The 12,994-nt window shown below is 41.1% G+C and overlaps 1 protein-coding gene across 1 annotated transcript; it reads right to left on the minus strand.

Annotated features, from left to right (window-relative positions):
- Nucleotides 1–2,257: 2,257 nt before the first annotated feature.
- LOC102140578 (keratin, type I cytoskeletal 24) lies at nt 2,258–8,256 on the minus strand. Its single transcript, XM_005584113.3, has 8 exons — nt 7,624–8,256; nt 6,421–6,503; nt 5,534–5,690; nt 4,466–4,627; nt 4,242–4,367; nt 3,694–3,911; nt 2,805–2,917; nt 2,258–2,605 (listed from the first exon to the last, which is right to left on the minus strand). Exons 1-8 carry the CDS (start codon nt 8,227–8,229, stop codon nt 2,502–2,504), a joined length of 1,569 nt encoding a protein of 522 aa, XP_005584170.3. The 5' UTR covers nt 8,230–8,256; the 3' UTR covers nt 2,258–2,501.
- Nucleotides 8,257–12,994: the final 4,738 nt, after the last annotated feature.

Consider the following 12,994-nt stretch of genomic DNA (forward strand, 5'->3'; position numbering starts at 1 on the left):
TCTAAATAAGTTTTATGATCCAAAATGGTTCAATAGTTTCAGTTTTCAAAATTGAACATGCCCTTAATAACACATTCTACTGTGTCTCAGTGTTCTGGTGTCTATGATGGGGCGTTTTCTATATTTGTGAACAATCATTCGGTACAAACGCAGCATCGTAATGCATGCCAAGGAAGAACAGAGTGAGGCTTTTCACCTCGAAATGATTTTCGGAGTAGCCCCATACTTTTGCCTTGACATGAAGATAATACTAGCCATGAACATAGGTCTCAGGTGGCCAAAATCCACAGCTCGAAGGTTAGGCTGGAGAAGACCCACAGAGAGCGGCTTCACTGATGGCGCCGGGATGGCTTAGCTTCTGCAGGCTGCTTACACCGGATTTCCATTTCTGCCCTTGAGCTATGAATCCAGGTTGGATGAACTGGTCCGTACTGTTAGTGTTTCAGTGGAGAAGAAGCGTTCAGGGTTTTATTTATTGTAATGATTTGATGGTGGAAAACGGCTTTGACTTGAGCAACTTAACATTGCTCTTTTTCTTTGAGTAGTGGTTTAATGTTTATTCTGTGGTTAGCTATGAACCTTATTCTGTGGTTAGCTATTTAAGCAGAAGTCATAACGTACCCAGAGGTTCATTTTATGTTTTATTCGATGCGCCCGGAAGATGAAAAACTACCTGTTTTGATGATAGGTTTGATATGCTCATACAGTTCTTAATTGGTTTTATATTGGAAGATACATGTTCAGGTTTGTCCTTTTATAACTTTACATTTGGCTTTTTAGGCCACATCCTATGTTCTTTCCTTGAGGACTGGCTTGTAGGGTTGATTCTCTAATTTGTGATATGGGCATTTAAATTCCTTGATTGAGAAAGCCCATAGCCATCCTGGGTTGGTGCTATGCCTGGTTCTTCCTGGGGCCCGTACCACCTCCCACACAATCTTAACAGGTTTCATCATCCCACACAAGACAAGACAAAGCCATGTGGCCCCAGGGATACTGTAGAAATGAAAGAATAGGACTATGACCACCAATGGGGTATAAGATCTTAGCAGCGGGGAGTGGGGAAAAGAAATACCAGCTTGGCGAAGTGGCCGGTTTTGGCTAAAGATGTGGCTAGATTTGGCAGGGGAACAAGTGCCTGAGGATCTCTTCTCTTTGGGGCTTTCAAGGTTTCAGCAAATCAGATGCCATATCACACAGCCAATCTTGTTTCCCAAGACTCTTTATTTGACCACTGTCCTAAATGTCCTGTAAACACACATGTCTGATTCCTATGTCACTTCTGATGCAGATTGTGAAATCAAGTCTTTACTATTAACAGCTTTTTATTGCTTGCTGTCTTCTTCGTGTTTTAGCTTTTCTTCTCTGCTGAAATATGAGCTTTTTGAAGTAGGAGGGAGATTATGAGTTTCTTTTTTATCTTATAAAATATCGAGTTCAGTGATGGACATATATAAACTAGACATTAATTATAAGTTGATTATTAAAATAATCGCATCCTTCTTTGTGGGCTAAGCTGTTGACACTGTAGTCTAATTTCAGCTATTGTGCCACTGAGTTCTTGTGCAATACCATTAAAAATGCCCACATTAAAAAAATGGCTATAATCTGAATTGCATAAAGAAGGTAATGTGATACCCTACCTTGTTTTAACCTGATTGTCTCTCTTAGCTGAGAGAGCTGGACAGACACCATTTTTGTTTTTTCACTTGCAGCCCCCCTCCCTTAAAGGCATAACTAGTGCAAACTGACTCCAAGCACATCCAGGAATGCACTTACTGATAAAATATTGAGGCAAGCTAAATCAGCAGTGCCTGGGGACGTACTTGGGGGATGGTACCCAAAGCCCCTGCATTATCTCTTTGTGATAGTTTGAGCCTCTGCACCTGGAACTGTTTACTTTTCTGTAACTGTTTCTGTAACCAATTAATCTTTGTTAATTGGTTTGCCTGTTTCTGCTCCTGTAAAAATTGCTTCAGCTAAACTCCCCTCCCCTATTTAGACCACAGTATAAAAAGAAACCTAGCCCCTTCTTCGGGGCCGAGAGAATTTTGAGCTCCAGCCATCTCTCGGTCGCTGGCAATAAAAAGACTCCTGAATTAGTCTCAGAGTGTGGCTTTTCTCTATAACTCGCTTGGTTACAACAGGAAGATATAAACAATGAACTGATGTTAGTAATATAGTCATGCAGCTAGATCATCAATGATAGCTTCCTTCCTAGGTAAAATACTTTTTTAAAAAGTAAGTAATAATCAAATTAATTTGCAAAAGTAAATTTATTGAAGCAAAGAAACAATTAGAGCAAAGTTGTTAATTCAGCTATTTCAAGAGCATTCTAATGAGGAAAGAAGAAGATGCAGAAAAATTGGCTAGTCATCCATTTCTGGACTGAAGCTTTTCCTGAAATTATCCAGAAATATGCCTAGATTGATGCCATTTCTTCACTTGTGTCCTTGATTTTTTTTTTCTTTGAAAGACACTCTTGTTGATCTGGAAGTTCCTTATTTAACTTGCACCTCAGAAATACTGCTGACTTGAGACGAGACAACCTTGCCATCCACCAACTCCTCTATGATGGTCTTAGTCACTCTAGTCTTGCTTGAATCTGAAAATCATGGGATTGCAATGTCAGTCTGGCAACTATCACAGAAACACAGAGCAAGAGAAATGCAATCATATGCATTCAACGTGTTCTCTCTGGGTAAGATTATGTAAACAATAGCAGACACTTTTAATATGACAAGCAAAGTATGCCTTTACTTTTAAATTACAGAATTATCATCAACATTAAAAAAAATGTCTACCTCGTCCTTGACCAGAACAACTTCCAGATCTTGAGTCACCAGATACCAGATCCCTGGATCCCATGTTTGTGGATCCTGAGTTTCTACCATCAAATTCTGCAAAACTAGAACCACTGGAGAAAAAAAAAGAATTGTTTTCCTTTGCAGGTTGCAAAGGCAGGAGAAACCCTCCGCCCCGGGGATTCCTCAAGATGAAGCTTTGGATGTGTTTTAATTGGATTGTGTCTGTTACTTTCTTGTTCAGCCTTGCCCTCCTGGGCTCAAATGATCCTTCTGTCTCAGCCTCCCCAGTATCTGGGATTACAGGTGTGCACCACCATGCCCAGCTATTTTTTTTTTTTTGAGACAGGGTCTCGCTCTGTCACCCAGGCTAGAGTACAGTGGCATGATTACAGCTCACTGCGGCCTCAACCTCCTGGGTTCAAGTGATCCTCCCGCCTCAGTCCCCTGAGTAGCTGGGACTACAGGTGTGCACCACCACGCCTGGCTAATTTTTGTATTTTTAGTAGAGACAGGGTTTCACCATATTGGCCAGGCTGGTCTTGAACTCCTGACCTCATGTGATCTGCCTGCCTTGGCCTCCCAAAGTGCTGAGATTACAGGCACGAGCCACTGCGCCAGCCTTCAGCTAATTTTTTAAATATTATTTTTTGTAGAGACGGGGTTTTGCTTTGTTGCCCAAGCTGGTCTTGGACTCCTGGGCTCACGTGATTCTCCCACCTCAGCCTCCCAAAGTGCTGGGATTACAGGCCTGAGCCACTGCACCCAGCTTGTGTCTGTTATTTTATTACTCTCTCTATATACAAGTCTACCCCCTGAGTCTCATTTTGGTTTTCTAAAATAAATTCACTAAGGTATGCATTTTAGTTTGTTCACGACTTTGGTTTACCCTCCCTCTCCATCGAGCAGGCGGCGGTAGGTCTCGATCTCCATCTCCAGGCGTGTCTTGATGTCCAGCAGTTGCTCGTACTCTGCGTTCTGGCATTTAGTCTCACCCCGGATCTGGCAGATCTCCTCCTCCAGGGCACTGACCTGTGTTTGAATTTCTGACAGCTGAGCCATGTAGCCAGCTTCTGTGTCAGCCAGGGTTCCTTCCAGGGAGCTTTTCTAAGAGAAAAAGCAAATAAAAAATTCATGATGAAAATAAATCATTGGATGATTTTTTAAAAATGCAATTTTATGTGGCACTAGAAGTGTAGCTTCGCCATATAACCTATATTGTTATATCATTGCTTCTTCAATTTTGGTTGGCACTTCTTTTTAAACTAAATCTTTTATGTGAAATAGAGTACATTAACTTTTAATGCTTTCTATAATCATAATGCAGTTCTCCTTAACACCGCCTTTTTAATGTGCCTAGTGAACCTCTTGGCAAAGAAAGAAAATTGCACTTGCCTAACTCCCTGTTGGAAAATGTGAAAAGCTATTTGCACATACCATGGCCAGTTGGGACTGAAGCTCAATTTCCAGGGCTTGCAGGGTACGTTTCAGTTCTGTTATCTCATTCTTGGCAGAACTGGCTGCCCCAGCATCAGTGGAGATTTGTGCTTGTAGTGATGCACTCTAAATACAAATATAATGCAGCTGTTGTAGGCTGGTGAACGGAGCAGAAGCGGCTTGTGTGTGGCTACTGGCTTGGGTTCTCAGCAGAGAGGATGTACCTGCTTATTGAACTGCTCCTCAGCTTCTCGGCGGTTTTGCTCAGCCAGCTCCTCGTACTGCGCCCTCATGTCATTCAGTAATTTGGTCAGGTCGGTCCCCGGAGCAGCATTCATTTCTACAGTCACCTCCCCTCCAGAGCTTCCTTGCATACTCTTCATTTCCTAGCATGAAGGAAAAAAGACCATCGTGATGCAAATAGAAAAGCGATGACTTCCCAGGCCGGGCGTGGTGGCTCACGCCTGTAATCCCAGCACTTTGGGAGGCCAAGGTGGGCGCATCACGAGGTCAGGAGATCGAGACCATCCTGGCTAACGCGGTGAAATCCCGTCTCTACTAAAAATCCAAAAAAAAAAAAAAAAGAAAAGCGATGATTTCCTAAAATGTGCCTAGACAACAATTTGGAAATAGGACACTGAAAGGAAAAAAAAAAAAATCAAATCTAGATAGAATTTACTCATGATTACTTTTGTTTCCTGGTCATAGTGTGTGGGAAATTCACTTAGATAAAATTGAGTTTATTTTCCTTTTTTTTTTTTTTTGAGATGGAGTCTTGCTCTGTCGCCCAGGCTGGAGTGCAGTGGCTTGATCTCGGCTCACTGCAACCTCCGCCTCCCCAGTTCAAGCGATTCTCCTGCCTTAGCCTCCTGAGTAGCTAGGATTGCAGGCACAACAGCTGGGCATCATCACACCCCGCTAATTTTTGTATTTTTAGTAGAGACGGGGTTTCACCACTTTGGTCAGGCTGGTCTCAAACTCCTGACCTTGTGATCTGCCTGCCTTGGCCTCCCAAAGTGCTGGGATTACAGGCATAAGCCACTGTGCCCGGCCTATTTTACTTTTTTAGAGACACACTATCTCTCTGTTGCTCAGGCTGGAATCCAGTGGCATGATCATAGCTTACTGTGGCCTCCAACTCCTGGGCTCGAGGGATCCCCCTGCCTCAGCCTCCAGAGTAGCTGAGACTACAGGCATGAGCCACTGCACCCAGCCAATTTTATTTGTATAGAATGCATGTGGGGAGAAATATGTTAGCGGGAGTTATTCATTTATGTAGAACATGTTCCTACCTCCTCGTGGTTCTTCTTCAGGTAGGCCAGCTCCTCGGTGAGACTCTCAATCTGCATCTCCAGGTCAGAGCGGGTCATAGTCAGGTCATCCAGGACTTTCCGCAGGCCATTGATGTCAGCCTCCACGGTCTGCCGGAGACACAGCTCGTTCTCATACCTGGAAGGGACAGCAGTAAGGCAAAAAGTACTGTAAGCTCACCTGGCCGTGTTTCAAAGAGTACCTTCCGTTCTTACATATTGAAAAACTTCTCACCTGTGGGCATTTTCATAAATAAAGGTTACTAAGTTTTCTCTTGGGAAATTTTCCCTTATAAAGAAAAATACCAGTGTAATATTAATTCTAATCATGTCTAACATTTTTTTTTTTTTTTTTTTTTTGAGATGAAGTCTCGCTCTGTCGCCCAGGCTGGAGTGCAGTGGCCGGATCTCAGCTCACTGCAAGCTCCGCCTCCCGGGTTCACGCCATTCTTCTGCCTCAGCCTCCTGAGTAGCTGGGACCACAGGCACCCGCCACCTCGCCCAGCTAGTTTTTTTTTTTTGTATTTTTTTAGTAGAGACGGGGTTTCACCGTATTAGCCAGGATGGTCTCGATCTCCTGACCTCGTGATCCGCCCGTCTCGGCCTCCCAAAGTGCTGGGATTACAGGCTTGAGCCACCGCGCCCGGCCAAACATTTTTTATAATAAAATTCTCGCTCTAAATTTGCCTCCTTCTTTTTTCTTTTTCTTTTTGATGAAATAATGGTCTAAAGTTTACCCTTGGGATGTTTGTAAATTTAGGTCATGATCTTCTAGTGTGTGTGTGTATATATATATGTATATTTATAAAATGAAATAAAATTTATTTTTTTCCCCATTACCCTTGTTTTCAAGTCTTTATGTTTCTTACTTCAATCTGAAGTCATCAGCAGCCAATCTGGCATTGTCAATCTGCAAAATGATCCCAGCATTTTCAACAGTGGCAGCAATGTTCTAAAAAAAGATGTTAATAGTAAGTGAATCACGAATGATTTTTACCTTGTGTCTGCATGCCTACCTGTAAGGGTAGATGTTGCCTGTGTTATTAGCTCTTTTTGTGTGTGTGTGTGTAGAGACAGAGTCTCGCTCTGTTGCCCAGGCTGGAGTGCAGTGGCGAGATCTCGGCTCAACTGCAATCTCTGCCTCCCAGGTTCAAGTGATTCTTGTGCCTCAGCCTCCTGATTAGCTGGGATTATAGGTGCGTGCCACTATGCCCAGCTAATTTTTTTTGTATGTGTATTTTTAGTAGACATGGGATTTCACCATGTTGGCCAGGCTGATCTCAAATTCCTGACCTCAAGTGATTTGCCGGCCTGAGCCTCCCAAAGTGCTGGGATTACAGGTGTGAGCCACAGTGCCTGGCCTGTGTTATTAGCTCTTAAAGGTGACTTGCTTTGCAAACTTACTTAGTAATGACACCTGTATATCTGGGGCTGGTATATTTAGGACTACAACTTTCTGCAAAAAGATAACCGTTTGCACATTTATTGGACTAGGCACAGGAACCTGTTTTACAGGATATAGCCCTCTGCATATTTCTGCTACTTTGTTAGATTATCTCATGCACTTTTTCAGGAAATAGTGCAAAAATTGTATTTCGCTTCCAAAAAAGTCTTTAAAAATTTATTTCCCATACAAAAGTGGCTAAACATTTTAGATTCTACTACATTCTTATGTAATGTTTGCACCAGATTTTCTAGGAAGAAAAATCATCCTAAAGAATATTTAAATCTAGTAAGACAATAAAATATGTCAGTCTGTCAGAATTCATCATAAATAATTAAACTAATGTTGATTCACTGCTGTCATTCTTATATATAAATGATAATTAGCTGCCTGGTATTGTATAAGTTTTCCTCTTATGTAGAAATACTGAAACTGAGATGGAAACAGAAAATTAATGTCACATAAAGTATTATAATAATTAAGACACATCAGGTCCCACTTTGCATGTGTAACAAGCAAATATGTTTTCAAATAATTTCTTAACTTAAAATTTTCATTATAGTACATGATCCGAAAAGAAGTGAAAGACCCACAAATACTAGAAACTCAGGCACAGATAGAGTCTCACCTGGTTTCTGAGCTCTTCAATTATTGAATAGTATTTGCTATAATCTCTTCCAGATCCACCATCTCCAGACCCAGGCCCGTATTTGTCATACCACTCCTTGATTTTGTTCTCCAGATCAGTGTTAGCCTCCTCCAGGGCTCTGACCTTGTCTAGGTAATTGGCCAAGCGGTCATTGAGGTTCTGCATGGTTTGCTTTTCCCCTCCAGAGAAAAGCCCCCCATTGCCAACACCACCTCCCATACCACCACCATAGCTGTAGAAGCCTCCACTGCTGAATCCAGAACTCCCACAGAATCCAGAACCCCTGCCAAATCCAGAGACCCCGCCAAAGCTAGAACCCCCACCAAATCCTGCCCCAGAGCCTGAAGCTCCCCCAAAACCACCCCCTACTGAGCAGCTACCAAAGCCCCCTCCAAAGCTGCCCCTGAAAGCACTGCTAGACCCCCCACTCAGGCCACAGCCGCCGGTTCCTCCTCGGAAGCCCCGGGCCGAGCTGCCCCCCAGACCACATCTGCTTCCACCACTGAAGCTGCTTCCAGCAGCAGACACTCTGGCTGAGCTGCTGCCTCCAGCCCTGGAGGAGGAGACACGAGTCGAGTGAGACATCGTGCTCCTGCAAACGTGAGCTTGTCCAGGTGAATAGGAGAGGTGATGACAAACGATGTATTCAAGGCTGCCTTTTTGGCCTATATATACACACTTTGAGGGTGTTCCTTTTCTCTGTCACTTCTTAATCCTTGTTACAGTTTTGGTAATCCGTAATTGGATAATTTCTTTTTCTTGAACACTTCTCTGAAGTTAGGTCAGAGCCCTGGGGCATTTACTATACCCATAAAAAAAAAGAATAAGGTGGAGCAAAACAAAAAAATTTTCAGAATTACAGTTTTAATCTTTCAGAGGTTTTGATGACTGGTTACTTTTCTCTGGAAGTGTAGTTCTATTAAATTTGCTTCATGATTTCACATTTGCAGAGAATATCTCCAGGTTAACAAATGTAATCGAAATACTTAATATGATGAGAATAAAAATTTCCCATCAATCACGTAACTTATTTATTCGTATTGTTCTCAAAAGTTGAAATTAGCTTTCACATCAGCAATAATTTCAGATTTGATTAAGCATCCATCTCTTTGATTATTTCAATCAGCATGTTTTTTAAGGTTGTTGAAGTTTGTGATTTTAAGTTATTGCTTTCTTTTTTTTTTTGTATTTTTTGTACAACATACAAAAAGCATATAAGTTGTAAAAATTATGTTTTTATATAGTTCATAAGAAAAACATAAATAATGGTTTTCCAGGCAAGTATTATTAGATCTCAGCAACATGTTTATTCAAGTAGCTAACGTCTAAGAAAAACTGAAAAGTTTTTAGGCAGATCATTTAAATGTGCTTTTCTTTCTGATTGAATTCTAGTCTGATAAAAAGAGAGTAACTTCCTTTTTGAGTCACATTTCAAGAAATGAAGAGATGATGCTGATACTTCCTGCCTTCATTTTAAAGATAAAAGAGGATTTGTATCTACTTCTGATAACTAGTGTTACAATTGGAGTGATTTTATAGATTCTGAACCCTCCTGAGTTCCCTTTGTGCTTCATGGTTTTTTGTCCCTTTGTACTTTAGACTGTTTCCATTCATGTCTTCCAGTCACTTCACTGGTTTAATAGTGTCTTTTTGAAAGACAGATACTGTATAATTCCAGTACTATGAGGTGCCTAGAGTAGTCAAATTCATAGAGACAGAAAGTAGAATGGGAGTTGCCAGTGGTTGAAGGGTTGGGGATAGACAGTTGTTGCTTACTGGGCATAGAATTTAGTTTTGCAATATGAAAAGAGTTTGGGACATTGGCCGCACAACAATGTCAGTGCATTTAAGACTACTGAACTGTAAACTTATAAATGATTAAGATGATGTTTATGTTATATGTATTTTACCACCATTTTAAAAAAGTCTTAAAAAACAGATGCTTCCAGAAATACTTTGTATCCTCCTTAGCTTCAAACTTAAGTAGCTGACTTTTGTTTATTTAAGAATTTTTTCCTTATTTTGCCAGTCTCTGTTAAACTATGTGCATACCTTAATCTTTATATTCAATCATTTGTTAAACAATGTTCTCCTTTTAATTCTTCCTTAAATTGTATTTGATTGGGACACGTGATTAAATAAGTGATGATTCCCTTTACCATGTAGCTCTTATGTGGCTTTTGTGCTCTCCCTGTACTGTTTTCACAGGAGTGTGATGTTACTCTTCTTCATATTTAAGGTGACATGTCTCCAAGGGGTACAAAGTGTACAAACTTTTAAATTGTTAAGCTGGGAGTAATTTTTATAACGCCCTTCTAAAGTAGCTAAAAAATGCACCACACATAATGTGTTGGTCATCCTGCCTCGCCCATCCCTAAAGCTATGAAACCAAAGAAACCTAAACCCTAATGATTAAATGGTATGCAAATACTGGCAATGGGAGGAACAGTCACAGAGTTTTTCTCCCTTTTAAAACTGTGAAATGTAATCTTTCCATTTTCATAAAGACTTGCATTTGGCTGAGAGCACGTTTAAATCCCAGTTCCTTGGGAGGCTGAAGCAGGAGAATTGCTTGAAGCCGTGATTGGGCCACTGCACTACAGCCTGGGCAACAGTGTGAGACTCCATCTCAAAAAAAAAAAAAAAAAAAGAGAGAGAGAGACAGATTGAATCTTAGGTGTGTCTGGGCTCCCAGTTCAAATTTTGAATAGTTTGTGATTAGAAGTTTATTTTTACCTGTAAAGAATCATATAAAAGCTATATTTCCTTATAGAATACGATTTCAGTAATAAGTGCAGAATGATTTGCAGATAATAACCATCAATTTGTGTGTGTGTGTGTGTGTGTGTGTGATAGATTACTAGTATTTAAATATTTTTCGGATTAATATATTGCGGGTTTTTAGACTAGTAGGAAAACCAAATACTGAAATGCATGGCCTATGGCTCCTGATGGATCTTTACAGACTTGAGAAGAGAACTTGGGGATTCTATCTTCTGTTCATTCGAGAAAATATTCTGTTGTGTGTTTTTCAGGTAGAAGCATCAGATCAGAGTAGTTAAGGGAAGTTGCTGGGTTTAGAGTATTTGTTGAATGTTGACAAAACTTTCTGTGGCAGACAGTAAAAAAGAAGGGAAAGTATACATTTAAAAAAATTTTAACTTTTAACTTTTGTGGGTGCATAGTAGGTATATAGATTTATGGGGTACATGAGATGTTTTGATATAGGTGTACGTATCCCATCAGGGTAAATGGGTACCCATCACCTCAAGCACTTATCCTTTGTGTTACAAACATTCCAATTATACTATTTTTTAGTTATTATAAATTATACAAGTAAATTATTATTGATTATAGTCACTCTGTTATGCTATGAGATACTAGGTCTTATTCATTTTTTCTAACTATTTTTTGTACCCATCAAGTGTCCTCACTTTCCCCCTCCTCCCCCATTTCCCTTCCTAGCGTCTGATAATCATCATTCTACTCTCTATCTTCATGAGTTCAATTGTTTTAATTTTTAGCTCCCACAAGTAAGTGAGAATACACAGTTTGTCTTTCTGTGCTTGGCTTATTTCACTTAACATAATGACCTCCGGTTTCATCTACGTTGTTGCAAATGACAGGATCTCATTCTTTTCATGCCTGAATAGTACTCCATTGTGTATATGTGCCACTTTTTTTTTTTTTTTTTTTAGACAGGTTTCACTCTTGTCGCCCAGACTTGAGTGCAATGGCGCGATCTCAGCTCACTGCAACCTCCACCTCCCGTGTTCAAGCTGCCTCAGCTCCTGCCTCAGCTCCCCGAGTAGCTGGGATTACAGGCGCCCACCATCACTCCAAGCTAATTTTTGTATTTTTAGTAGAGACGGGGTTTCACCACATTGGCCAGGCTGATCTTGAACTCCTGACCTCATGATCCGCCTCCTTGGCTTCCCAAAGTGCTGGGATTACAGGCGTGAGCCACCGCGCCTCGACTGTGCCACTTTTTCTTTATCCATTCTACTGTCGACGGACGCTTAGGTTGCTTCTAAATCTTGGCTATTGTGAATAGTGCTGTAATAAGCATGGGAGTGCAGATATCTCTTTAATACACCAATTTTCTTTCTTTTGGACACATTGGAAAGTATAGATTTAATGTGTGAACAGTCTCTTTGCAATGCCTTTGCAATGACAGATAGTAGATAGACAGTAAATATTCCTTGAATTAGTAAGAACTAACATGGCCTGATTGTCTTCATGAACAACTTGGGTCACTGATTACTTTAGTTCTTTACTATGTGTTGTGTTTTGTTTTCTGAATCTTTATGCTCGACTTCTGGGTTAGTGATTCTCAGCGTGTGCTGGTGGAGAGCGGGGCTTGGCAGTTAAGAGGATATGTTGTTTGGGAAGAGGGTAGAAAGATCAGGCAAGAGTCAACCGGGGACCTTGCTGTAGGGAATCATTGTTTGGGCCAGCTTCCAGCTGGTGCCTGCTGTAGGCACCGCCAGGCTCAACTACTTGGAAAAGAAAAAAGGTTTTGCAATAATAACATGACCAAGAACTCACTCCAGTAGATCTAGCACCACCCATGGATGGATTGGGTGTGCCATTGTCACACCCCAGAAATCCAGCAATTCTGTGGCTGTTTCTCTTCCTGCACCACTTTCTCTCCTTCCCCATCACCCTCATCCATTCTTTCTCTTCCTGGTTTCACTTAAATGCGTCTATTTGAAGGCTTTCTCTTCTCCACCAGGAAGCATCTGCTTGGTCATGCCATTTTGCCAAATTTTCTTCTGGGAGAAAAGTCACCTGGCTTTGTTCTTGTATGTGAGTGCTTTCAAATCTCTAAATAACTCAATTCTCTATGTTTCCTGAAGATCATTCTGTGAGTTTATGGAGAGTTAAGATAATGGGTGAGCGACTTTGTGGGGGTTGGGATGCTTTGTCCTCCAGGGTCCACAGTCAAGACAGTTTGAAGTAAGCACAGTTTTCAAGGATTGACTCTGCTTAAAAAGTCCTTTTGTGCCTTTCTTCATACCAGACAGACAGTAGTCATCTCTTCAGAGAATCCAAAAGCATGAACAACCCGGATCATAACTTGAGCAGTAGGGCCCAGCCCCCGTGCCTCTTGCCAATGCTAAGTCCATACACTGGGCCTTCCTGCTCTGTCTCTTCAAGCTTGACCCCTCAACCTCCTGCTGCCCTCTGATGTCAGAGAAGCTGCAAATCTTTGGTCAAGGAATCCAGGGCTTAAATAGTAGCTTCACAGCAAAAGAATGGCATGGTATTTTATATGAGATCATATTGTATATGATGGTATTTTATATGATAGGCTCAGAAGAGAGCTTCATCAGTCTCATGTCTCTTG

Source organism: Macaca fascicularis, chromosome 16, assembly GCF_037993035.2.
Source record: "Macaca fascicularis isolate 582-1 chromosome 16, T2T-MFA8v1.1".
In the NCBI taxonomy this organism is placed as follows: Eukaryota; Metazoa; Chordata; class Mammalia; order Primates; family Cercopithecidae; genus Macaca; species Macaca fascicularis.